General features: G+C 35.9%; 1 protein-coding gene across 1 annotated transcript; it reads left to right on the top strand.

The window, feature by feature from the left end:
• Positions 1–15,977: 15,977 nt before the first annotated feature.
• Positions 15,978–24,950, top strand: LOC127559824 (serine protease 30-like). Its single transcript, XM_051993921.1, has 6 exons — positions 15,978–16,058; positions 16,429–16,455; positions 17,074–17,239; positions 18,596–18,861; positions 20,975–21,135; positions 23,492–24,950. The coding sequence occupies exons 1-6, from the start codon at positions 16,001–16,003 to the stop codon at positions 23,732–23,734; spliced, it is 921 nt and encodes a 306-aa protein (XP_051849881.1). The 5' UTR covers positions 15,978–16,000; the 3' UTR covers positions 23,735–24,950.
• Positions 24,951–27,745: the final 2,795 nt, after the last annotated feature.

The following is a 27,745-nucleotide window of genomic DNA, read 5'->3' as shown; positions in this document are numbered from 1 at the left end:
GTAGGCCTCTAAATGGGGAAAGGCTTCAGACACTTTCCATTTGAGGTTAGTATGTAACTGGCAAATTTGTAGTTCTATTCTTTGCATTTGTTCTTTCCTGCTCTGAGACAATGTTTGTCAGAGACAGCAAGCATTTCAGCTTGGAGAAAATTCCAAAATGGTAAAATTCACCCTGTTAATTGAAATTCTCCCCAAATAATCCTGTTATATCACAAAACTAAGAACTAACTTCCTTCTGTAAGATAAACCAAAGATACAAAGTTTATTTAAGATTTTTGATTTATCAGACAAAACTCTAATCATATTAATGTTAGCGTAATATTGTCCTGGAACCAGTTACTTCCTCATTAGCTACTACATTCCTTTCACTCTGGCCTAAAGTGAACAAAGAGATTTCTTTTCATCGAATTAAACAGACAGTTCCATTCTTAGTTTGATTACCACAAGGAAAAATCAAGTGTCTTAGCTTCAGGAAATTGAGACTCCTTCCTGAACTAGATTGAGAATTCTATTAATTTTTTTTTTTTTTAAGCTTGAATAGGTCTTTGATTCAAGTAAAACCAAGGACTTCAGAATAGGATAGAGTTTCCTTGGCACCTTCTTAAGTCTTTTGATAAGGTTTTGCTAATATTTAGGTGACACTGAAGACTTTAAGCTGTGATATTATTTCTTAATATTTAGTTTTTTAAAAAAGAGATGTAATATATGCTTGCACTGTTATGCTTAAAGGTCTTTAGATAAAAAAAAGAATAATAGATAATTTATAACTGCTACATCATATAGCAACTGTATTTAAAGGAAAACTTAATCCCCAAAGAAAGTAAGACGAAAAGGCTTGATATATATAATAATATTTATAGGAGTTTTTTTTTTTTTATGGCAAAGAACTAGAGGTAAGGAAGTACCCATCATTTGGGGAAAAACCAAATAAATTATGATATATTCATGAATAGGATTTTATTGTGCTGTTAGAAATGTTGAAAGGGATAATTTCTTTCTTTTTTTTTTTTAATAACTTTTTATTGATAGAACTCATGCCAGGGTAATTTTTTACAACATTATCCCTTGCATTCACTTCTGTTCTGATTTTTCTCCTCCCTCCCTCTACCCCCTCCCCCAGATAGCAAGCAATCCTTTACATGTTGAATAGGTTACAGTATATTCTGGATACAATATACGTGTGCAGAACCGAACAGTTTTCTTGTTGCACAGGGAGAATTGAATTCAGAAGGTATAAATAATCCGGGAAGAAAAACAAAAATGCAAGCAGTTTATATTCATCTCCCAGTGTTCTTTCTTTGGGTAGCTGCTTCTGCCCATCTTTGATCAGTTGAAACTGAATTAGCTCCCTTTATCGAAGAGATCCACTTCCATCAGAATACATCCTCAAACAGTATCGTTGTTGAGATATATAATGATCTCCTGGTTCTGCTCATTTCACTTAGCATCAGTTCATGTAAGTCTTGCCAGTCCTCTCTGTATTCATCCTGCTGGTCATTCCTTACAGAACAATAATATTCCATAACGTTCATATACCACAATTTATTCAACCATTCTCCAATTGATGGGCATCCATTCATTTTCCAGCTTCTAGCCACTACAAACAGGGCTGCCACAAACATTTTGGCACATACAGGTCCCTTTCCCTTCTTTAGTATCTCTTTGGGGTATAAGCCCAGTAGAAACACTGCTGGATCAAAGGGCATGCACAGTTTGATAACTTTTTGAACATAGTTCCAAATTGTTCTCCAGAATGGCTGCATGTGTTCACAATTCCACCAACAATGTATCAATGTCCCTGTTTTCCCACATCCCCTCCAACATTCCACATTATCTTTTCCTGTCACTCTAGCCAATCTGACAGGTGTGTAGTGGTATTTCAGAGTTGTCTTAATTTGCATTTTTCTGATTAATAATGATTTGGAGCATATTTTCATATGTCTATAAATAATTTCAATTTCTTCGTCTGAGAATTGTCTGTTCATATCCTTTGACCATTTATCAATTGGAGAATGGATTGATTTCTTATAAATTAGAGTCAATTCTCTCTATATTTTGGAAATGAGGCCTTTATCAGAACCTTTGATTGTAAAAATGTTTTCCCAGTTTATTGTTTCCCTTCTAATCTTGTTTGCATTTGTTTTGTTTGTACAAAAACTTGAAAGGGATAATTTCAGAGAACTAGCATACTTAATGAGTGTTGATACAAAATATTGTATTAAATTTTTCCAAAGAAACTACATTAATGATAAATGTTGGAAGGTATGTGGGAAAACTGGGACACTAATACATTGTTGGTGAAGTTGTGAACTGATCCAATCATTCTGGAAAGTAATTTGGACTTATGCTCAATGGATTATCAAACTGTGCACACTCTTTGATCCAGCAGTGTCTCTACTGGCTCTGTACCCCAAAGAGATCATAAAAAAGGGAAAAGATCCCACGTGTGCAAAAATATTTGTAACAACCCCTTTTGTGGCAGTGAGGAACTGGAAACTGAGTGGATATCTCTCATTGAGGAACGGCTGAATAAATTATAGTATGTGAATGTTATGGAATATTATTGTTCTATAAGAAATGATCAGCAAGGTAATTTCAGAAAGGCTTGGAGATACTTATGATATGATATGAACTGATGCCAAGTGAAGTGAGTAGAACCTAGAAAATAATGTGCACATTATGTGATGATCAGTTCTGATGACTGACTGATGATGATGGCTCTTTTCAACAATGAGGTTGATGAGGTCTAGATTTAGGGTGGTCAGGGAACCAAATGATAAGATTAGGGTTTCTGGTGGTCAGGGAGTTAAATGATAAGGTTAGTAACAGGTTCAGGGTTCAAGGAACCAAATGAAGAGATTTGTCTCCCTTAAATCCCTTTGGGATTCAGCTCATGGGTAGGGAGTTTGCCCTCTTCTGGCATGCAGAGTTCCTTCATAAAGGAATTTATGAACCCCAAAAAGCTAGACTGATAAAAAGAAGTTTATTATTGGCATTGGGAAGTCAGCCTTTGCTATGCATGAATAGAAAGGCTGAATTCCTTAGTAACAAGGTCCTGACAGACAAGTAAAGTTTCTAGTAGAGAAATCCTAACAAAGAGATATAAAGTCTCATTGGAGAAATAGGTGGAGATAAAGAGAGGGTAGTGCTGAAAGAGACTATCATTTTAGCAGACAGAGGCTTGCTATGCCAGGAAGAGAGATTCTTTGGCATATTAGGTCCTCTGCAAGGATTGAGCCCCAAATTGCTGTTTTTATAAGGAAATCTGAGACAGAAGTTTCAGTTGAATGAGATTCCCTCAGTGCTGTCACTGCCCCCAGGCCTAGATGAGACCACTTATTGGGAGTGGTTTCAAACCAACAGTAGGGGTAGAATATCTTGGAATTGAATACTTTAACTAGTCCCACCAAGATAAACCACTTTATCTTGGTTCCTTGGGTTGGGTTTCACAGAGCAGGATTCAAAGAGAATTTCTCCTTGAAGGAGTTTCCAAGTGCTCTATCTCATGGCTCGTTCCCATTTTTATGGCAAAGAACTAGAGAAAGAGAGTTTGGGGGCTCCCCTTGTCAAGGTGATTCAAGCTAATTCCAATAGACTTGTGATGGAGAGAGACATATGCATCCAGAAAGAGGACTATGGAGACTGAATGTGGATCACAACATAGCATTTTCACTTTTTTTATTATTTGCTTGCTTTTTTTCTCATTTTTTTTTCTTTTTGATCTGATTTTTCTTGTGTAGCATGATAAATGTAGAAATATATATAGAAGAATGCACATATTTAACATAGATTACTTGCTGTCTAGGCAAGGGGATGGAGGGAAGGAAGGGAGAAAAATTCGGAATCCAAGGTTTTGCAAGGGTTAATGTTGAAAACTATCTTTGCATATATTTTGAAAATAAAAAGCTATTATTAAAAAAAGAAATTACATTAACAACTAAAAAGTTGATATATTACAATAAAGTTATATTTTATCAGGAATGTGGGGTTTTCTTAATATTAGGAATTATAAGGACATATAGTTATCTTTTTATATAGGAGACATTAGCTAGACTTGTGATTTTATGAATATAGGGAGTGCTTATATACAGAAACTTTCTACCAATTCAGTTTGACACTTTTCTATTACTTACAGTCTTAGAAAGTTTCTTAGAATGCAAGTTATGACTTGTTGTGAGTCACATAGAATCAGAATTTGAATTTATGTTTCATGGCTCTGAGGACATTTCTTTATACTCCATGGTATAGTACCTCACAAATATAATAAAACTATGTATATATGACAGAAACAATAAAATAATAATTACATCAATAGATATGGAAAAAGGTTTTGACAAATGACAATATTCCTTTTATTTTAAAAATATTAAAAAGAAATGTGACAAAAAGTTTGAAAGACATAGTTTCTGGATAATTAATCATTTTATTAATAATATTACCATGTTATAAATAAAAGGATGGCCATTTGGCCATATGTCTTAGGCCAAAAGACAAATTATGGAGCCCCCTCAATGCTTGTTGTGTATGTTCTTCGTTCTTGAAGAAGATCATGACATCATGGAGGCAATGCCATGAGATGCAAGTGAATTGGATTTAAGTGAGGGGAGGTTGTTCAAGGTGTTCATTGCCTCACTTTCCCCTCCAGAGTCATCTGTGTCCTGTAGGAAAATAGAAATCATGACAACTGGAGTTGGCCCTCACTCAACACTTACATGCCCTTGGAAGAAGGCAGATTCCTGAGGGTGGAATTCAACTTGGATTGGTTAACAATTAATGAGAATGAATATTAAAATGATAGGTGGACCTATTCTAATGAGGGTCTCAGGTAAGTGACTCTGAACATTCAGTCTTGGTCAAAGAGACTTATTTATATTAATGTCACAAAAGGGAGATTGTCAGGATCGGTCCTCTGAAATTGTAGTTGTTCATTGCATTGACTAGAATTCTTAATTCTTTCAAAACTTTTAAAGTTTTAAGTTGTTCTTATTCTATTCACTTTATTTTTCATATTCATATAAGTTTTTGTAGTTTTCTCTGAAATCATCATTTCTTAGAGTGCAATAGTATTCTATTATATTTCTATATAATCCAAATAATAATAGTTTATTTAGCCATTATCCAATTGAACCCTTAGAGTCCAAAAACAGCTGCCACAAATATTTTTATACCTAGAAAACCTTTTCTTCTTTCTTGATTTCTTTGCAATTTAGGCCTAGTAGTGGTACTGCTAGCTCACCGGGTGTACATAATTTAGTAAATTTGGGGATGTATTTCAAGTTGCTATGCAGAATGACTATGACAATTCAATTCTATCAAAAATGCATTGATATGACTTTTATCTCCAGCCACCTTTGAAATTTATTATTTTCTTTTTACATGATCTTTGAAAATTTTGTGGATATGATTTGGAACCTCAAAATAATTTATATTTGTGTTTCTTTAATTATTGATGATTTAGATAATTTTAGATGACTATAGATAGTTTGAATTTTTTTTCTTTTTTTCTCCACTTTTTTTTTCAGATTATAAATGTACATACTTTTTTTTTTTTTTTACACATATCTTTATGAATCATGTTGGGAGAGAAAAGTCAGAACAAAAAGGAAAAACCACGAGAGGAAAATAAACAGAAGAAAAGGAAAAAAATGAATATAGCATATGTTGATTTACATTTAATCTCTATAGTTTTTTTCTGTGGATGTATCCATATCCATAAATGGCATTTTCCATTCAAAATGTATTAGGATTGCCTTAGATTACTGAACTGCTGAGAAGCAAGTTTTTTTATATTCGATCATCACACAATCTTGTTGTTACTATGTACAGTGTATTCCTGATTCTGCTTGTTTCACTAAGCATCAGTTTGTATAAATTTTTCCAGATCTTTCTAAAATCAACTTGTTCATCATTTTTTATAGATCAATAATATTCCATTACTGTTATATAACATAACCTATTTAGCCATTGCCTAATTGATGAGCATCTACTCATTTTTCAATTCCTTGCCATCACAAAAAGAGCTGCTACAAATATTTTTGCACATGTTAATACTTTTTCCTCCTTTAGAATTTTTTTAGGATACTTGAAAACTGCCTATTTCTTTCTATATTTCAACCATTTATCAATTGGACAATGACTCTAATTCTTATGAATTTTAACCAGCTTCTTATCTATCCTGGAAGTGATGCTTTTCAGAGGACCCCAAAGATTCCCCCATTCCCATACCTAGCTTACTCTTTCCCTTCTAATCTTAGTTATATTTGGATTTGTTTGTACAAAATATTTTGCAATCAAAATTGTCCATTTCATCTTTTATCTTCTTCCTTGTTTGATCATAAACTTTTTCCATATCCATAAATAATAAAGGTAATTTCTTCCTTGTTCTTACAATCTTTTTTTTTAAGTAAATAAATCAATTTATTAAAGAAAATTTAAATAAAAATAAAATTTTGTTTTCCTTCGATCTAATTTATTTTTATATGATTGATATCTAGATCCTATTTGGTACTTATCTTAGTTTGTGTTTTGAGGTATCATTCTAAATATAATTTTTTCCATACTATTGTCCAATTTTCTAAGAAATTTTTGTCAAAGAATGAATCTTTACTCTAGTATATGGAATTTTTGGGTTTATCAAACACTGGGCAGCTAAGTTCATTTGCTTCAATTTGTTGTGTAGACTATCAAATTTACTGATCAACTTCTTTATTTTTTAACTATAAGAAAATGTGTCTATGATTATTGTTTTATAATTTGGTTTGAGATCTGGTACTGCTAGGCTTTTTTTATTTTGTATTTTTAAAAAATCATTTCCCTTAAATTCTTGATTTTTTGTTCCTCCAGTTGAATTTGTTATATTTTCTACTTCAATCAGATAATATTTGACAGTTTGATTAGAATTAAATAAACTAATTTAAATAATAATGCCAATTTAATTTTATTGGCTTGTCCTACCTATGAGCAATTATTTAGATCTTTATTTTCAATCCCCATCAATTTTCTCCAGTGGTCTATCATATCTAACTTTTCTAAAATTCTATTTATCTTCTTAACTTCTTTCTTGTTTGTTTTGTGGTTACATTCATCTAGTTCTAGAAGAGGGAAGTTGAGATGCCTCACTAACATAATTTTTGCTTCTATTTCTTTCTGAAACTCACTTAAATATGGATGCTATACCATTTAGTACATTTTTGTTTAATATTGCATTACTTCATTATCTATGGTACCCTTTAGCAAGATGTAATTTTCTTCCTTATCTTTTAATGAGACCTATTTCTGATTAATTGACATCTCACCATACTTTTTTTGTCTAGGACTTTAGAGTAAATAAGAGAATTACTGATTTTTTGGAAAAAATGATTTCCCAAAGCAAAGAGAAGCAGAACTTCTGTCCAGGAAAAATGAGTTGGTAGTTTTTTTTGACTGTGAAGAGGCTGTGATAAACTGACTGGCATTGGGAAAATACTTAGGCTGGAACTTGGCCTTTTTGCTTTCCATTGTTTTCTTCTTAGTGCTTTGAAAGAAAAACCACTTCTTCAGAGGGAAGGCACTGGACATTAAATTCTGATAGTAGAACTTCTGCAAGGATCTGGGAAGGAGTAGCAAGACCCACAAAAGTTATTTAAATAATCTCATTGTCATTGAAAAGACATTGAAAAGAACCTAAGGAAAGACTGATGAAAATGTTGTATATGCTACAGTAGTGTTCTCCAAACTATTTTATTGTACATCCCAACCAGAAAAAAAAAAGAGTTTTGAGTATGTCGCCACAATAGATGAATAATTACTTTTTTGTAAATTACATACATGTCCAGCAATTATATAATGTTAGGTTTGGTTGATGATCAGGGTTGTCAATTAGTATTCCTTCTTATTTACCTCCATACTTCTGTGTATGTGTTCTGATGAGAGGCAATAATTCAGAGAGATGGGAGAAGAACCTCAAGAAAGAATTCTTATTTGTAAGAATTCTTGAATAGTTTAAATGAGGGAGAGATGACAATTTCATATTTACTGGAAAAAATGAGCTTTGATGGCTTCCATTAGAGATGTTGACAGACTTTGGAACATTCCATTTGGAGCTGAGAGAGCATCAGATGCACTTGGATCCCTCTCCAAAGGGGAGTCCTAGAGAAGGGTGTTAATTCCAATATTCCCATTTCTTAAAATCAAATTATTTTAGAGTCAGGAGAATACTTACAGAGACCACCTAATTGAACCTCACATTTTATAGTGTTAAAAGTTAGGAGATCAAGAAGGAAAGTGACTTGTCCAATGGTTTACACCTGTTTACTGACAGAACAAAGACAGAATCCAGATTTATTGACTCATAATCCATAACATGTCTATAATGCATCTGTAACCGGGCTATTGTTTCCTCAGACTGCTCTCTATGCTAAGTCAACACCACATGGTTAGAAGTAGGGGTCACTAGCAGGATGAATACAGAGAGGACTGGCGAGACTTACATGAACTGATGCTGAGTAAAATGAGCAGAACCAGGAGATCATTATATACCTCAACAATGATACTGTTTGAGGATGTATTCTGATGGAAGTGGATTTCTTCGACAAAAAAAAGATCTAATTCAGTTTCAATAGATCAATGATGGACAGAAGCAGCTACACCCAGAGAAAGAACACTGGAAATGAATATAAACTGCTTGCATTTATGTTTTTCCTCCCAGGTTATTTATACCTTCTGAATTCAGTTCTCCCTGTGCAACAAGAAAACTGTTCAGTTTTGCACACATATATTGTATCTAGGATATACTGCAACCCATTCAACATGTAAAGGACTCTTGCCATCTGGGGGAAGGGGTGGAGGGAGAGAGGGGAAAAATCGGAACAGAAATGAATGCAAGGGATAATGCTGTAAAAAATTACCCTGGCATGCGTTCTATCAATAAAAAATTATTAAAAAAAAAAAAAGAAGTAGGGGTCACTGCAGTAGGTAACAATGAGTTGTGTATATGCATGAATCTTGGAATGTTTTAAGGAGTAAAGTTAAAGCCCAGAAGGACCTGCAGAATCTGCAAATCAAAGTGCCAGAATCACAGTGTTTTCTTATTGGTAGGATGTCTCAGGGAATCTGAGATCAAAATGATTGTCTCCCTTCTGTGTCTTGTAGGATTAATTTAGTAATAGTAACTCTACTCCTGACTCTCCAGGGAGCCTTGTCCAGTTTCCACAAGGAAAGTGTTAAACTTATCTAAAGAAGGATATCTAGCTATCATTTTGTGAAAAAAGCAAATTGAGTTGGTAAGTTATCATCTAGTCCAACACATAAATGATAGAAATCTGTGACAATTGGTCCTTCAGCTTCTGTTTGAAGACTTCCAAGAACAGAATGAGAGGATCTAAATATGTAACAATAAATTTCTATTTCAAGAAAATGCAGATGATATAGAACACATTGATCTATATTGTCCATTTTTTCTTTGCTTCTTTATAGGTTTTCTTTTGGTCTCTGCTGTGCACTTTTTACTTTATTTTTTCTCTTTTTTTTGCTTCCTCCCCCAAGCAGGCTACAGTTAAGCACAGATATTTCTATGTATATATACATTTGTACAAACAAACACACATAAATACATACAGATACTTACACACATAAACACATGCATATATACATCTATGTACATAGATACCTATAATCATAGACACATAAGCACATATATATTCATATAAATCAATGTGAGGTTATACTATGCTTATTTGCCCTCTATTTCTTTAAAGGTGAAAAACATCATTCTTCTTAGGTCCAAGTCCTTTCATTTTTTCTGAATCACTAACTCATTTCCTCTGCTACAGTAATATTCCAACCTTATACTATCTAGTTGTTTTGAATAGTCTAAAACAATATTGATATAGTTGCCTTATATATAGATTTCTCTCTTTTGATTGAATCTTTTTTAACTTTGGCTTTGTCTGAGATCAATGATTATTATCCCTACTTTTTTTTCCTAATAAAATTCTACTCCTGATCATTATTATTATTATGTTTGTGTGTATCTTGTATTTCTTATCCCTGTTAACTCTTCTACTTTATTTTTACTCACTACCTTGTCTTGCTATTCCTTAACCTTTTTACTCCATCACCCCAACCTTCTCTCTTCCTTTTTATCCCATTCCCATTAATCCTGTTAATATACACACCTTTCTATAGCTTGCTTTATTCTATTCCCTATCTCTCACTTCTTTATAAATTTTGGAGAGTTTGAACACATACACAAATACACATGTATATGTATTATAGTGTATCTTTATGTATTGTGTACATATGTATACATGTATTGTTCCCTCTTTAAGCCATTCTCAGTGTGAATAGGAATTCAGAATTATCAGCCTTCCTCCCTCTATCCTCTTTCCCCTTTATGTTAGTTCTTGCTTTTCAATTTCAGTTATATAATATAATTACTGTTTTTAACTTTTCCTATACAGTTTTATTTTTTAGAATCACATCATACTTAGCTTATCCCAATTTTTCTTTTGAACTATCCAATTACTAATGACAGTCTTAGACATATAGTTTACTTTTCCACATATAAATCATAAACAGTTTGTTCTCATTGATTCCCTTGAAATTAAACTTTGATGCTTACCTTATATTTCTCTTGGATCTTATATATCAAATTTTTGTTTTGGCAACAAAATCCTGAAGGTTTGGCAATTAATTGAATCTCTGTTTTTTTTTTCCATTCAGGATTATAGTTAATTTTGTAAGATATAATATTTTTGTTTTCAATCTTAGTTCTTTTCATCTTTGATATATAGTATTTCAAGACCTGTAGTCTTTTATTGTAGTCACTTATAAATTTTGTGTAATTCTAATTGTGGTTCCAATGTTTTTGAATTATGTTGTTGATATTATTGCTTGTAAAATTTTCTCTTTGATTTGAGATTTTTGAAATTTGTCAATGATGCTCCCATTGGTTTTCCTTTTAGGATCTCTTTCAGGTGATGCTTAGTGAGTTTTTTTTCCATTTTTACTTTCTCTTCTTGTTCTAACACTTCTGAACAATTTTCTTTAACTATTTCTTGCATCAAGATATTTTTTTAATTATAGCTTTCAGATAGTTCAATTACTTTTATATTTTTACTTCTTGATCTGCTCTCCAAACCTTTTGTTTTTCTCCTGAGATCTCTCACATTCTCTTTTCATTTTGTTTTATTATTTCTTGGTCTCTTATAACTTCATAGACTTCCCCTTGCCCAAGCCTAATTTTTGAAAAGTCATTTTCTTCCTAAAGATTATGGTTCTCCTTGTCCAGTTAGTTGACTTTCTTTTCAGAATCACATTCTTTTCCCTAATTTTTTAATTTTATATTAATCTCTCTCATTTTATTTTTACTTTTGTTTTTGAGTCCTTTTATGAATTCTTTTTGGGAAGATAATCATTTAATGTTAGTTTTAGGCTTTTTAAAATTCAGTATCCTGCTCTGAAGATGAACCTCAGCCTTCTCCATTCCCATAATATAGTGGTTTTTTCCTCCTTTGCTTGCTAGTTTTTTTTTTTTAAATAAAAGCTTGTTATTTAATCTTGGGGTGTGTGTGTGTGTGTGTGTGTGTGTGTGTGTGTGTGTGTGTGTGTGTGTGTATGTGTGTGTTGGTGGTGGTGGGAAATGGTACCTCAGGTCCTCCTTCAGTTCTCCTCTCTAGTCTGGAACTACAAACCAAAAATACCCCTTTCCTATAAGTGCTGCAAGCCAGCAGCATCCCTGCTCTACTGTTTCTATACTCATGGCTTGAGAGTTGGTTCCTTCTCATCCAAGGCAGCACCTCAGCAATATAGCTAGACCTGACATTCCTTATCCATAAACGTTCCCTCAATATTCTACAACCCAGGTACTAGATTCCCCATACTGTTTGGGAAGTGAAAATTCCTTTGGCTAGGACTAAGATTACCTCCCAACCTAGCCAGCTCTAGGATGTATTGTTTTAGTAGAACTAAATTGGGAATTTTATACTTCACAGGGCCAAAAAAATTTTTTTTGTATCTTTCTTGAGATTTTCTACAATTGTCCATCACTGTTTTGCCTCAACTCCTACTTGGTTTTCATTGCTCTGTTTGCCCTGAGGTGCAGTTTTGTCTTGTTTGTGGGGGAAATCTGAAAAGATTAGAATCCCAGAATCTTCCTCCCAATTCTAGTTTTTAAGGAATTATTTTCTTTCTTTCAGTTCTTTATTTCCAGTTGATTGACTTTCTTTACATAATTTTTTTGATTTTCTACAATTGTTCTTATTTCCCCTTCTAATTTTCCCTCAATTTCTCTTATTTGATTTTCAAAGTCCTTTTTAAATTCTTCTAAGAAATCTTTTTTGGACTTGGATCTTTTGAAAAAAGAAGTGGCTTTTTTTTTTAAGCTCTGTTATCTTCCTCTGAATAGGAATCCTGATCTCTCTGTCCCCATAATAGCTGTCTATGGTTGGGTTCTCTTTCCATTGCCTGCTCATTTTTATTTATTTATTTTGTTTTATTTTATTTTTAGCAGTTATTGGTATGATCCAATTCTAGTCTCAAGGTATGGAGAATTACACCCCAAGCCTCAAGGGCTTTTTATTATTGTTTTCTGTAAAGTTTGTCCTGGGGCTCAAACTTGGGCTTTCCTCTCCATTCCAATACTATGTCTACAGTCTCCAACTCATCATTTCTTAAGACAACCCAATTCATTTTTGGAGAACACCAATTGTGAGAAAGTTTTTCCTGACATCCAACCTAAATGTGCTTCTTTGCCACTTATAACTTTTTTGTATCATACTAAACAAATCAAATCCCTCCTCCAAATGTCAGTGCCACCTCCTCCCCCCAAAAAAACAAACAAGCAAAACAACAACAACATTAGCAACACACACAGAGACAGACCTTTAGACTTCTCCTTTCCAGAGTAAACATATCTAATTCCTTTAACTAATCCTCATATGCCATGGACTCAAGGACCCTTCTAATGGACATTCCCTAGACATTAATAATGTCTGTTAAAAACTACTCTGCCTAATATCCCAAATGTGGTCTGATCAGGGCTGAGAACATTGGTGATATTATCTTCCTGTTCCTGGAAGTTATGACCCTCTTACTCAAGTCCAAAATTGTCTTATCCTTTTTCCTAACATTGCTGACTCATACAGAGTTCATTAAATTGCAATTCATTAAAATTCCCAGATATTTTTTCAGAACTGCTGTCTGTTTCTCCGCCATTTTGTGTTTTTGTTTGTGAAATTGATTTCCCTATTTTTTGTTTGTGAAGTTGATTTTCTATATCCAAATGTAAGACTTTTCATGTTTCTCAACTCATTTTCATCTCATTAGCTTCATTTCAATGTTCTAGTCTGTACAGCTCATTTTAGATTCTGACTCTATTATACAGTATGTTGACTATCCCTCCCAGATTCCTGTTCTCTTAAGCTGTGATCAATGTACCATCCATGTATTTAGCAAGGTCATTGGGGAAAAAAAAAATCAATATTTCAGGACCAAGGACAGAGCCCCATGATAGTTCTACCACCTTGGGCCACACCACTGATGAACCACTAATAACTACTCAAGAGTCTGGCCATCCAAGAGCTTGGAATCCATCTACTTGTATTCTTATCTAATCCATGCCTGTTTTCTCTACAAGAACTGTATTATACAGTGTATAAAATTTTTTAAATAAATTCCAGGTAAACTATTGTTGTAATAACTATTATTCCTCATTTATTACTTTAATAATACTTATAAAAATGGAAATAAAGTTAATCTGTCACGACCCATTTTTAATGAAAACACTGACACTTTATAACAACTGTTTTTCTTTTGTTTTATTTTATTTTGTCTCCTTCCCATTGTGTGTGTGGTAAACATGGTCAAACAAATTTCTTCATTGGTTACATCCAAAAATAAGTCTTACTCTGAAGTGAGACAGACAGAGAGAGAGAGACAGAGGCAGAGAAACAGATGGAAATGGAGACAAAGAGACAGAGAGACAGAGAGGGACAGACATGGAGAGAGAAAAGAATAAAGAAAAACTAAAGAAAAAAAGAAGAGAAGAGAAAAAAAGAGAAGAAACTCAGGACATTTACTCTTCTCCAATCTTGAAGTATTTTTTCATGATCTTTCAAATATTACTGACAGTGGCTCAGCGATCATTGCTCTTTGTTTTTGTAACAGTAGATTTAGTTCATCTAAGCCAAGTGAGGCCTATTTTATTGATTGATGAGTTCCTGGCTAGGATCACCATTTCATGAGGAGCCCCAGTCATCCTCATTTCACTCCCAGTCCAATTCATTGTGTTCTATGGTATTCTCCCACTTCTTAATCCGCTACCACCAACCCTTTTTCCATAGCCTTTTTAGGTTTTGTCTTCCCTGTTAGGATGTAAACTCCTTGAGAAAAGGAAAAGTTTTTTTTTTAATCGTCTCTTCAGTATTTAGTACATTGCTTGGTACATATTACATGCTTAATTAATGCTCTGCTTATCTGTTTATGTCTCTGTCTTTCTATCTCTCTACTTTCCTACCTCCCTACTTACTTGTCTTTCTATCTATCTATCTACTGTCTTTTTACTGGTTTCTTTGTCTACCTACCTACCTATCTACCTACCTATTTATCTGTCTACTTCTCTCTCTTTTTCTCTCTTTCTCTCTCTTCCTCTCTCCACCCCATCCTCAATCTATCACAGCTGAGTGCTATTTACCAAAGCCTTATCTCCTTATGTATTTCATCTAACCAATAATAATTTTTGTTTCATCATTTCTACAGCAAACATCAGTCTCACTGGCAGAGAAAATGGAAGCAAAGTAAACAATGGATCTCTGCCTTCTTTCTCTCTCTGTTGTCATTATCACCACCCCACCTTTCCTCCTTTTTATTCTCCTACTATATAGATTTTCAAACCCCAGACCTTTTTCAGTCTTTCATTTTTCTTGCCAATCTCAGATTATTCTCATTTCTAGCACTCTTGACAATTATTTCAAGATGCTCTTAATTATGCCACACGCTTGCATTCATCTGCTTTGTTCCTATGGCAACTTAAGGGAATTATTCCTTTGGCTTAAGCCTTCTGCTTTCCATGGTGGGTGAGGGGGTGGGAAGAAATCTTTTAAAAGGCAAATCCACAGGGGAAGGAGGGCTTCCTTGGCCCCAGAGCAGTGAAAATGACATTTTCATAGAATTTCTTAGTCCTCTAAGTTCTTCTAGTCCTCTCATTCACATATAAGGAAATTAAGGCAGATTGATTGATATTGTTGCTAGAATCTGGAAGCAGGAGTCCCAGGGTCAAATGCTGACTCACTCAGACACTGTGTAGTCACTGGCAAGTAACAACCTTTCATAGACTTCCTTGCCTCATCTGTAAAATGGAGATAATCCTATACAATTTTCTATCTCGTCGAGCTGCAAAAATGGGATTTAGGATTTGCTATACACGCCCTACCCCCAGCTGTGCAGAGTTTAGAGCCTATGGGAATAAAATATTGTCACAGTTAAGTTAGTTACCTCATTACTTCTCTCTATTTTGTATTCTTTGTTACAAGAGGTGGCTTTCTGAAGAGATAAGGAAGAAGGGCTGAATTTGGAAATGAAGGTGATATATAACATATAACATAATTAACATATTGATAAAGAATTTTTAAAAGGCTATTTTCAAAACAGTTATCCAGCATCCCAGGGGTAATAAGGTGAGATTTGAATGCAAACCTTCTGACTAAATTCAGTGCTCTTTTTACTTTATTGGGGTGTCTCTTCTTAGACAATTATACTCTAACATTGCAGGAAAGGTTGGCTGAGGGAATAGCATTTGGAAAAAAGGGAGTCATTACCTTTCCATTCTTTCCACTACATTCAGATATCCTTTGTCCAAAAAGGGAAAGGAGGCAACAGGAGCTTGAGCAGCTGGTACTCATTGAACAGGAAATCAGTACTCTATTTTATGATCTATCTTGCCCCTCCCTGGTGGTAGGAACCACCCCAAGGACTCTGACCTGGGAAGGTGAGCTCCTAAGTGCTTTTGTTGTTTGGGGTGCTCATGGGACCATCTGTCTGTTCTTTCCTGCTCTCCCCACCACTGCTGCTACTGTTCCATGGTGAGCTTCTTCTGGGCTTGAGTGGATCATCTAGTTAATCTAGAAGTCCCCTCAACCACCAACACTTTCTTTTGTATGTACCTGATCTGTGATCTCTCATCCCTTCCTTGAGAGGGGATCCTGTGAAACTAGGTTGCCACACAGTCTGGTGAGGACCAGAGTGGCTGAGGAGGGGAATGGGACTGGATGGTCCATCCAGGGGAACAATGAAAAAGATCTGGGATGGAAAGCTGGGAAACCCTCTTGCATTGGCCTGATCTCTTTTCCCTGGCAGCTGGGATGCACCACCCCCCTCAGCACCTCCTAAATCTGGAGATGTTGGAATGATAATTAGACCTTAGCCTCTTTACTTCTTTTTAATTTCCCTCAGGTGTCCATGGGAACAGCCTGCCAAAAGGTAAGGAGCTAATCCTGGAAAATATGTTGAGAACAGTTAGTTTATTGGCCTAGTCCTTGGAACAGCAATATGGAGAGTCCAAAACAGAGGGGATCAGCCACATAGTGTCACAGAATCAGAGGCCCTGGCTTCAAGTCCCAGTTCAGATACTTGGGTCCTTTTAGGTGACAGATAATTCTCAGATAATTGTATTCTCTGAGCCAAACCTTATCATCTATCAGTGCTTCCATTTCCTTATCTATGACATGTAATTAATAATGTTTTATCTATTCACCAGTGTTATTTGGGAGGAAGGCACTTTGTAAATTGTGAAAGACTGTGTGACCTAGAATTATTACCTGAGTGCTGGGGGTTTAAGAATCCTTAGGTCCCAGGAGGGAATGGTGGTTTGTAGGGAAAAAGTAGGAAACAGAAATGGGTTAGAAAAGCAGGAAGGCCTGTGGGATGTCAGAGAGTGGTATTTGGGCAGAATGGCCAAGATGTCCAGTATCAGAGAGAACAACGAAGACTGGAAAGACACTGATTTTTTGAGAGGGAAGTGGGATTAAAGGGGAAGTCCTAAAGCCTACATGTCTCATGCTCCTTGGGTAGTCTCACAAGATATATCTCTCTCAACAGTATGTGGAAACTCTAAAGTAGCTGGGAAAATTGTAGGAGGGCAAAATGCCCAGAAAGGACAGTGGCCATGGCAAGTCAGCCTAAGAGTCTCAGCAGGGCTACATATCTGTGGAGGCTCTCTCATCCATCCAAGTTGGGTACTGACTGCAGCTCATTGCTTTAGCAGGTAAGTAAGGTCCTTGGCAAATTGAACTGGGTGTACCTAAACCTAAAAGTAAGATGTGGGGCATGGGGGATCTTAAATTTCTACTCTACAATTCCCATGTAGAGTTATATAGCTTGGGAAAGGGACAGAAAAGGGGGTGGAAAGAGAAGAGGAGGGAACAGTCTCTCCAATAATTCAATCATTCCCTAAAATCCATATAGGAAACTCCATTCCCACCATTCCTCCTCCAGATTCCATTATCTAGGCATGCATGCCCTTCCCTGGGTCTCAGTTTTCTTATCTATAAAATATGGGATTTTAGTTTAGATGACTTTTAAGGTCTCTTCCAGTACTAAATCTCTGATCCTGTAAGTTTTCCTTTATCTTTACACAGTAGGGGGAGCTTCCAAGTAACAAATTATGAAAGATGGAGAAGCAGTGGAACCTGGCGGGAGGGGTCTTATTCTGGGAGTCAAGTAGCTGGTTGCAGTTCCTTCTCTATCATCCCCTGGCTCTAAAACTTCAACTCCTTTCTATTCTCTGGGCCCCAACACCTAGCAGAGTGTCTTACACACAAAGATGACATCTGATATTAATAAATGTTTCTTGAATGAATGAATGCCCCCAGTTTGAGTCTTTCATTTTACAGACGGAGAAATGAGAACACAGAGAAAGGAAGTATTTTATGCAAGGTCATACAGCCATTTAGGAAGAGAACCAGACTATTCATGAGCAAATAACCTTTTCCCTATATCCAATAATACCACAGTAAATAATAACTCCTTTCATTTATAAACATAAAACCAGGTCTAGGAGAGCTAGGTGAGGGAAGAACTTATCACAGTGCTTAGGTACTCAAATAAATTCTTATTGACTTGAAACTTGTTCACTGTACTGAATCAATCAATCAACAGACACTTATTAAGAACCACATTTAAATAGCACTTTAGGTTTTGCAATGCACCTTATCTGAATTTATCCTCATAACAACATCCTCATTCTATAGATGAAGAAACAGACAGAGAAAGGTAACTAATTTGTCCAAGGTGATTCACCTAGTAAGTCTGAGGTAGGATTTGAACCCTGGTTTTCCTAACTCCAAATCTAACTCTCTTACCCACTCTTCCACCTAACTGCCCCCTACTATATGCCAGGCACTGTTCTAGGTGCTAGAATACATTCAAAGAATGAAACAATTCCAGTTCTTGAGGAGCTTATATTCTAACAGAGTAGACAACAAATACATATATAAGTACAAAGAGAATAAATACAAGTCTCACACCAAATGATTAAATTTCAGGTAGTTTGAGAAGAACACTGCTCTCTTTATCAAGCAGATCAGCTCCTCAGCTGGTCTGAGTTTTACTTCCCTTCTAGTTCCCAGCGGCCCTCATATTATCGAGTGATGCTGGGAGAGCTGAAGCTGTATACGTCCCCACCCAATTCCTCCTTTGCATCTGTGAGAAGAATCATCATTCACCCTTCCTACCAAAGAGGAGCCAGTATTCCCACGGGGGACATTGCACTGATACAACTGGGCTCTCCTTCTCAGGTCATGCCTGTGTGCCTCCCAGCACCCCAGACCCACTTTGTTAGTGGCACTCCGTGCTGGGTGACTGGATGGGGAAAAACCAATGAAAGAGGTAAGGGGAGGTATAGGGTAAGTGTGCTCACCCAGTTACCAAGCTTGAGCCTCTTTGAGTCCTAACCTCTTTTGAGCATTTCCTGACTACCCCGAATATAGGAATGTCTCCTTTTTTGAATTTGTGCAGCCTTGGCTGTCTGTTCCATGAATGCAGTCCTGATTGAACACTGCTTTATTTAAGGACATAATGTAGTCTCCCCAGATACTATATTCCTTGAGGACAGAGATTATATAGAGCCTTAGTCCTAGTCAGGAGACTTGGTTCTGAATCCCAACTGTTGTATTTTTGTTCAGTTGTGTCCAACTCTTAGTGACCCCCTTGGGGATTTTCTTGGAAAAGATGCTGGAGTAGTTTGCCATTTTTTCCTCCAGATCATTTTACAGATGAGGAAACTGAGGCAAACAGAATTAAGTGATTTGCTTAGGATCACACAGCTAGTAAGTGTTTGAGACAAGATTTGACTTCAGGAAAATGAGTCTTCCTGATTCCAGGCGGGTGCCACCTAGCTGTCTCATTCAACTCTGCCATTCAGTCTTCACAGAACTCTAGATTTCCCTTACTTTGGATAGGATACAGTATCCTAGAGTTGTCAAGAACCCTAGAGATCCTCTAACCCAAATCCCTAATTTTACAGATAAAAGAACTGGGAGCCAGAGAAGGAAAATGATTTGTTCAAGATCACAATGAATTGTGACAGAACCAGGCATATATTTTTGTGATCTTGATGCTATTATCCAGAACAGTCAGTGACTTAATAGTCAACAAGAGTTTAGTAAGCACTTGCTTTTTGTCAAGCATTGTACTAAATATTTGGGATCCAAAGAAAGGCAAAAAATCGTCTCTGCTCTCAATGCGCTTACATTCAAATGATGAGACAAATTATAAATGAAAAAAATGTGTATATATCATTGGGGACAGCTAGATGGTGCAGTAGATAGAGTAATGGGTCTGGAATCAGAAAGACTCCTCTTCCTGAGTTAAAAACCAACCTCAGACACTTGTTAGCTGTGTGAATCTGGGTCACTAATCCCTGTTTGCCTCAGTTTCTTTATCTGTAAAAGGAGTTAGAGAAAGAATTAGCAAACCACTCCAGTATCTTTGCCAAGAAAATCCGAGAAAAAATGGAGTCACAAAGAATCAGACACGACTGAACAACAATGACAACAACAAAGTTTGACCTGGGGGAATCAGAGAAGGTCTTGTGAGAGAAGGTGACTTGAACAATGCTGAGAATTGGAACATGCAAAAAACCAAAACAAAACAAAACAAAAAAACAAGGTGGGGAGGGCATTTTGAAAGTGAGAAAAAATGAGTGAAAGTAGATGTAAGAATGAGTAAAAAGACCATTGATTGAACTTAGAGACAGAAGTCTTCAGTTTGAATCTCAGCCCTACAATTAATTGGCTGTATGGCTCTGAGCAAGCCTTTCCCAATCTCTGGGCCTTAACTTCCTTATCTGAAAAATGAAGGCGGTAGGACTAGCGGGTTCCTTTCAGTTCTAAGATTCCATGTGATTCTGTGGTAAGTTAAAGCAGAATGGCGTAGGAGTTATGGAGACTAGCCAGTGAGGAAATCTGCTAGTGACAATAGGATGGGTAGGTAATATATGTGAATAAATAAAAAATTATTTACTAAGTGCTGGAAATACACAAGCAATACAATTCCTGTCCTTAAGAAGCTTATATTCTAACAAGTGAAGCCCACATCTAAAAGAGGTGAAGGTGGAAGTGACAAGATTTGGAAATTAAGGCCAGGAATGGACATGGTGGCCTGTTTCAGATAGGATGAGAGCTTGTTCACCTTTAGGTTAGTTAAGACTTCAAACAACAGTCAAAAAACAGTTATAATTCACTATTTCCCTCTCCTTGGAGTCAGTTTATAGGGTCATAGATATAGATGGGAAGGGGCCTTTAAAGATCATCATGTCCAATTCCCTCATTTTTCAAATGAGGAAACTGAGGCTGAGAGATTAAGTGATTTGCTTAAGGGACCACAGGTAGGAAGTAGCAGAGCTGAGATTCTAAGTCAGGTCTTTAGATGCCCAGGATAACCCACTTAATCACCAACCAATACTTGCTGCCTTTTGGGCAAAAAACCTTCTCTTCCCCAGCTGTTTCCTTGACCTTACAAGGAGTCCAGGTGCCCCTGATTGATGCCAAAACTTGTGATGCCCAATACCACATCAATAACCCCACAGATTCAGGACGACCTCTGGTTTTGGATGACATGATCTGTGCTGGGTACGAGCAAGGCCAGAAAGATGCCTGCCAGGTAAGAGCATTTCCTCTCCTTCCTCTCACAAGCTGTTCAGGTTCATAGACTAATAGTAGTTTCTCACTAAATTAATGGATGCATCATGTACATATGGGGAAAGCATTTATTAACTATCTGATGTGTGCCAGGTATGGTTCTGAGTGTTGAAGATAAGGCAAAAGTGTGATGTTCCCTGTTCCCAAGGATCTTATTCTAGGAAGGCTGATGTCTAAGGAAGTGGTAATCAGGGAAGAAAGTTTTCATATGTCAATTAGTCAATCAATACAGATTAATTAAACATTTAATATGAGTCTAAGCACTGGAGAGATAAAGAAAGGTAAAAGACAGTCCCTGCTCTCCAAGAGATCTCAAAAGAGTGCTTAATGGGGAGAAATATGCAAAAAACTATGTAAAAACAAGCATGTATATACAAGACGAACGGGATAAAAATCCACTGAGGGAAGGAACTTGAAATAAGATGGACAGGGAAAGTCTTTCTTCAAAAGATTTTTAGCTTGGATTTGAAAGAAATTTATGGAATCACAGGAATGGTAAGTGGAATCATAGGGAAGGGCAATTTGCTCCCTAAGAGGTAGAATGAGGGGTAGGGTATACAGCTGGTGATATGCACACACCCTGGCGGTGTAGATGGAAAGCTATTCCAGACTGTCAGAGTTGGATGGGTGGAAAACATGATCTAGTAGGCCCAGCTGGATGTAGTTCTTTGATCATGTTTGCATTAATTCACTAGCTAATCCAGTTTATATCCAGGGCTGAATTCCAAACTGAATAGAATGACTCACTTATTAAGGGAGGCAGTTATAGTCTCTGGATTCCCCCAAGACTTTCTGAATCCTTCTGGTTTTGTTGTTGTTGTTGTTGTTGTTGTTGTTTATTTGTTTTGTTTTGTTTTGTTTTCAAATTGATCCCAGACCCTAGAAAATTCCACCTCAGCTCCTGACTTAGAGAGGGAGGTTCTCTAAAGAATCATGAAAAGCAAGGAGTTCCCAAGAGGCTCTGGGAAAAAATGGTTCCAACTCAGATCTTGTCTTCCCCTGAGATTTCACCAAGTTTTGATGGCTGAAGCTGCTCCTTTAGTTTCTTCCCTATCTTTCAAACATGTGCTACCATCAAGACCTTCTTCATCTCTTTTGTTGAAACTCATCTTCCCTCCTTCCTCCCAATCTATACACTCATTTCTAATGTCAAGCCAGTCATGGTATCTAGCCAGGGTTTATCAATAATAAGGGAAGGGTAGACATTAATAGGGGTAAAGCACCAGATTAGGAGACCTGGATATGATGCCTAGCTCTGCTATTGATTTACCAAGTGACTATGAGTAAAATCACGATGTCAGTTTCCTCTTCTCTGAAATTTGTGAGTGATTAGATGTATTGGGATGGGAGATCTGACTTTGGAGGTTCTCTAGAGGCATCTCTGGGACAACTCTTACTGGGCCACCGCCCTGGGGCCAACACTTACTAGCTGAGTGACCTCAGGTAACTAATTTCTCTCACTCTGTCTGTGATCCCATGATATAAAACTTGTCCAAAGTCATTCAGTTGGTAAGTGGCAGAGTTGATACTTGAACTCAGAACTTTTAAATCCAAATCCAATTCTGATTCTACCATTCTGAGCCTCATTCCTTCTTAGTAGTGATAGTAGGCAGTCCTTCTATAGAATTGCCTCAGTCTTTTTAGAATATTTGCAAAACTGCCCCAGCTGTCCTACTAGGAAGAAGTCTCTTATCAAATGGGGCAGTTTTATGATATTTACAATTCAATACTTCCTCAAAGTACAACAGAAAAATCATAATTTCACAGGGTTCATATTAACCATATACTCTGGGACTGAAATAGACTCTGGAATCCTTCTTTCTCCAATCCCACTTCTCTTCATATCTCCAGGATCTAGATTCTAGATTCTTAAACTGTGGGTCACAACCCCATATAGGATCTTGCAACTGAATGTGGGGGTTATGAAATTATGATTTATTATCAGAAATTATTGATTTGTATACCATTTTATATATCTATATACCTCGTGTCATGTAAAAATTTCTCTCACCAAAAGGGGTCATGAGTAGAAAATGTTTAAGAAGCCCTGATGTAGATGGCCTAAAATCTAAATATACATCTATTATGACTAACTTTGCCTCCTTTTCCTTTCTCTCCCCTCACTGTACCTCCTCTTTGCCCTCCCTCCCCTTCTCTCTGTCTCTTTCTCTTTGTCTCTTCCATTTGTCTGTCTGTTTCTCTCTTTCTTCCCTCCCCCTTCTCTCTCCCTCTTTCCCTCTTCCTTTCTCTCTCCCTCTTGCCCTTGCCCTCCCTCTGTCTATCTCTCTCTCGTTCTCCCTCCCCCTCTCACCTCTTAGGGTGACTCCGGAGGCCCTCTTGTGTGTAAGGACAATAATACCTGGTTCCAGGTTGGGGTGGTGAGCTGGGGAGAAGGTTGTGCCCGACCCCACAGACCAGGAGTGTATACCCGGGTCCAGAACTACACAGATTGGATTCAAAGCACCATCGCCAATTTTGCTTCAGTTGTTCCTTCAGGACCTACTTCTCCTACTCTGCTACTGACGCTGGTTCTTCTGTGTGCGATGAGATTTTTCCCATAATGCCTCAATTTTGTAACTTCCCGGCGTCTTTTCTACCCCTTCATCTGGAGTCCTCATTAACCTCTCTGTACTTGGATGCTCTTTGCTCTCTGAGGGATGGCAGCTACTTCTGTCTGGAGGATGGAGAAAGGGGCATAAATTGCCATGCTGTGATACAGCCTTGGTCTTGGTGCTTGTGCAACCTAAGTGTAGAAAGAGTCCCTATCCAAAGGGAAGGAGGTCATAGTGTTGCTGGGAAAAGAATATAATATAAATATAAAGCTTCACAACAATAAAAGCGTTCATTCAGCAAAATGTCAATGTAGATGTGGATTTGTCTTTGCATGCGAAAGAAGCTCAAGGAAGAAGCTAGAGTTATTAGGAAAGGCTTCCTAAAGGAAGGAATGAACATAGAATTGGGCAGCAAGAGACCTGGAATTCAGTCCTAGCTATGTGGTCAGAGGCATGGCATTTTCCCTATTCCCTGTTTCCTCTTCTGTAAAATGGATCTACTTGGTTGGTGAGATGGATCTCACACTATATAAGACAGGTCAAAATGGAAATATAACTTAGACATAAAGGGTGATACATAAACAAATTAGGAGAGCATGGAATCATTGACTTGTCAAATCTATGGATAAGGGAAGAATTTAGAACTAAATAAGATAAATCATTGCAAAATGTAAAAATGTATATTTTGATTATATAAAGTTTTTTAAAGTCTTGGACAAACAAAACCAATACAAGCAAAATTAGACAGACAGCAGAAAAAAAAATGTGGGGGGGATTTTGATAGCAAATATCTCTGATAAAGTTCTCATTTCTCAAATATAGAAAGCTAAATGAAATTTGTAAAAATATTAGTCATTGCCCAATTGATAAATGGTCAAAGAATATGAAACGTTTTCAGATGAAGAAATCAAAGCTATCTAAAGTCATATAAAAATGTTCTAAATCACTGTTGATTAGAGAAATGCAAATTAAAACAATTCTGAGGTGTCACCTCACACCCATCAAATTGGCTAATATAAAAAAAAAGGAAAATGATAAATGTTGGAAGGGATATGGGAAAACTGGAATACTAATGTACTTATTTGTTTATTTTATTTTTAATTTATGGAATAAACATGTGTTTCTCTAACAGTATAATTAAAAAGATGATTGCACATGAAACTGCAACTCTATTATGTACAACTTGTTATTTTTAAATATGTAATAAAATTATCATGTAAATTTCTTTTATTGTTTTTTCTTCCTTCCTCCACCCAGTCTAGAGATGGCTACTATTGCATACAAATAGGTATTTATGTATATGTTTATGTGTGTATGTGTATGCATGTGGGGGTGGGTGTATATAATTTTTCTATACATATTTCTATTTGTCATTTCTTTCTCTGGATGTAGATACTATTTTTCTTCATTTGTTTTTTATAGTTAATTTGGATATTTATAATATATAAATGACATTCACTCAGTCATTCTTAAAACATTATTGCTATTACTATATATAACATTTTCTTGGTTCTGCTCATTTTGCTTTTCATTATTTTATGCAAGTCTTACTATGTTTTTCTAAGATCAATGAGATCATTATTTCCTTTAGCACAGTAGTATTTCATCACAATCATATCCCTAAACTTGTTCAGTCATTCCCCAATTGATGGGTATCCCTGTAATTTCTAGTTCTTTGCTACCACAAAGAAAACTCCTGTAAACACTTTAGAACATATAGATTTTTTTTTTTACTTTTTCTCTAATCATCTTTGGAATATACCTAGTAGTGGTATTGCTGGTCAAATAGTGTAGTTTCTCAAATAAAGGTCTCACAAAGAATTAATGCACTGATCCAATTATTCTGGAGAACAATTTGCAACTACACCTAGAGGACTACAAAACTTTGCATACCTTTTTTTATTATTATTAAAGCTCTTTATTCTCAAAACATATGCATGGATAATTTTTCAACATTGACCTTTGTAAAATCTTGTATTCCCAGTATCTCACCCTCCCCCACTCCCACCCCAAGATGGCAAGTAATCCAATATATGTTAAACATGTTAAAATATATGTTAAATCCAATATATGTATACATATTTATACAATTCTGTTACACAAGAAAAATCAGATCAAAAAGGAAAAAAAATGAGAAAACAAAATGCAAGTAAACCAACAACAAAAAGAGTGAAAATGTTATGTTGTGATCCACACTTAGTTCCCACAATCTTCTTTCTGGGTGTAGATGACTCTCTTCATCACAAAATCACTGGAACTGGCCTCAATCATCTCATTTTTGGAAAGAGTCACGACCATCAAAATTCATCATTGTATAGTCTTGTTGTTGCTGTGTACAATGATCTCTTGGTTCTGCTCATTTCATTTAGCATCAGTACATGTAAATCTCTCCATTCCTCTCTGAAATCATCCTACTGGTCATTTCTTATAGAACAATAATATTCCATAACATTCATATACCATAACTCATTCAGCCATTCTCCAATTGATAGACATCCTCTCAGTTTCAGTTTCTAGCCACTACAAAAGGGCTGCCACAAACATTTTTACACATGTGGGTCCCTTTCACTCCTTTATGATCTTTTTGAGATATAAGCCCAGTAGAAACACTGCTGGATCAAAGGGTATGTACATACCTTTTGATCTAATTTTACCAGTACTCGGTTTGTATCCCAAAGAGATTTTTTTTTAAAGGGAAAATAATTTATTTGTTTAAAAATATTTACAAAAGCTCTCTTTGTTGGCAAAGAATTAAAAATCAATTGAGGAGTGGCTGAACATGTTGTGGGTATATGATTGTAATGGAATATTATTGACTATAAAAATGACAAACAGGATGATTTCAGAAAAATCCAAAGTGATAAGGAAATGGAGGGAAGAATAGAATTTGGAACTCAAAACTTAAAAAAAAAAATCCAAATGTTAAAAATTGTTTTTATATGTAATTGGGGGAAAATAAAATGTTATCTAAAAATAAATAGGTGGATAATAAAAAGAACTGGAATAGTTGGTCTAGAGAGCAATTATTTAACCTTTTTTTGAGTATGTGAAAATGGTCTCCTTGACAGTTTGACAAAGTCTATGACTCTCCAGAATAATGTTTTTAAATGCATAAGGTAGAACAGGAAACTAAAGGTTAATAAAAATAAAAGTGTAATTTTTCCTTCCAGCCAAAATCATGAACTCCCTGAGGATTTGTGGAGTACAAGTTAGGAATTCCTTGACTAGATGATCTTCATGTCTTTTAGCTCTGGCATTCTATAACAACAAGAAGAAATGGAATAAAGTACATGTCTTCATCATCTTCATCATTTGCTATTGGATTTTTCCAGGAGATGCCTCCAAAAGAGGAATTTATACCCCTAGATATCTAATCATTTACAAAAAGCCATCATTTTATTCACCTGTGTAGTGGTGGATAAAAGAAAAATGGCAGATTCATGGCAGACAAGATCATTTAAAAAAATAGCCTTTTATTTTTCAAAATATATGCAAAGGTAGTTTTCAACATTTATCCTTGCAAAACCTTGTGTTCCAAATTTTTCTCCTTCCCTTCTTCCCTGCCTTCTCCCCTAGATAGCAAGTGATCCAATATGAGTTAAACATGCATACTTCTTCAAAACATATTTCCACATTTATTGTTCTGCACAAGAAAAGTCAGATCAAAAGAGGGAAATGAGAAAGAAAAAAAAAAAAAAAACAAGCAAATAACATCAAAAAAAGGTGATAATACTATGCTGTGATCCACATTCAGTCTCCAAAGTTCTCTCTCTCTGGGTGTGAATGGTTCTTTTCATCATGAATCTACTGGAATTGCCTCAAATTACCATTATTGAAAAGAGCCAAGTTCATCACAGATGATCATCACCTAATCTTGTTGTTGCTGTGTACAGGGGTTGTTTCTATACTTCTTCTTAGGAGATAGCCAGAGGAATAGAAGATGCTGTAGTTGAGAGGACACAAGATGGACCTCAGAAAACACTTCCTGACTACTCACTTGCAAGGGAAGTAGCAGAGGCA

Source organism: Antechinus flavipes, chromosome 1, assembly GCF_016432865.1.
Source record: "Antechinus flavipes isolate AdamAnt ecotype Samford, QLD, Australia chromosome 1, AdamAnt_v2, whole genome shotgun sequence".
In the NCBI taxonomy this organism is placed as follows: Eukaryota; Metazoa; Chordata; class Mammalia; order Dasyuromorphia; family Dasyuridae; genus Antechinus; species Antechinus flavipes.
Note: the sequence above shows the minus strand (reverse complement) of the source record. Positions and strands in the feature narration are given on the sequence as shown.

What these genes read in the sequence shown, in the direction of transcription:
- LOC127559824 (XM_051993921.1), top strand. Translation starts at nt 16,001, where the DNA reads ATGGGACCATCTGTCTGTTCTTTCCTGCTCTCCCCACCACTGCTGCTA. An exon ending in TGGGAACAGCCTGCCAAAAG is followed by an intron (nt 16,456 to 17,073) that starts GTAAGGAGCTAA and finishes CTCTCTCAACAG; the next exon opens with TATGTGGAAACTCTAAAGTA. An exon ending in GCCAGAAAGATGCCTGCCAG is followed by an intron (nt 21,136 to 23,491) that starts GTAAGAGCATTT and finishes CTCACCTCTTAG; the next exon opens with GGTGACTCCGGAGGCCCTCT.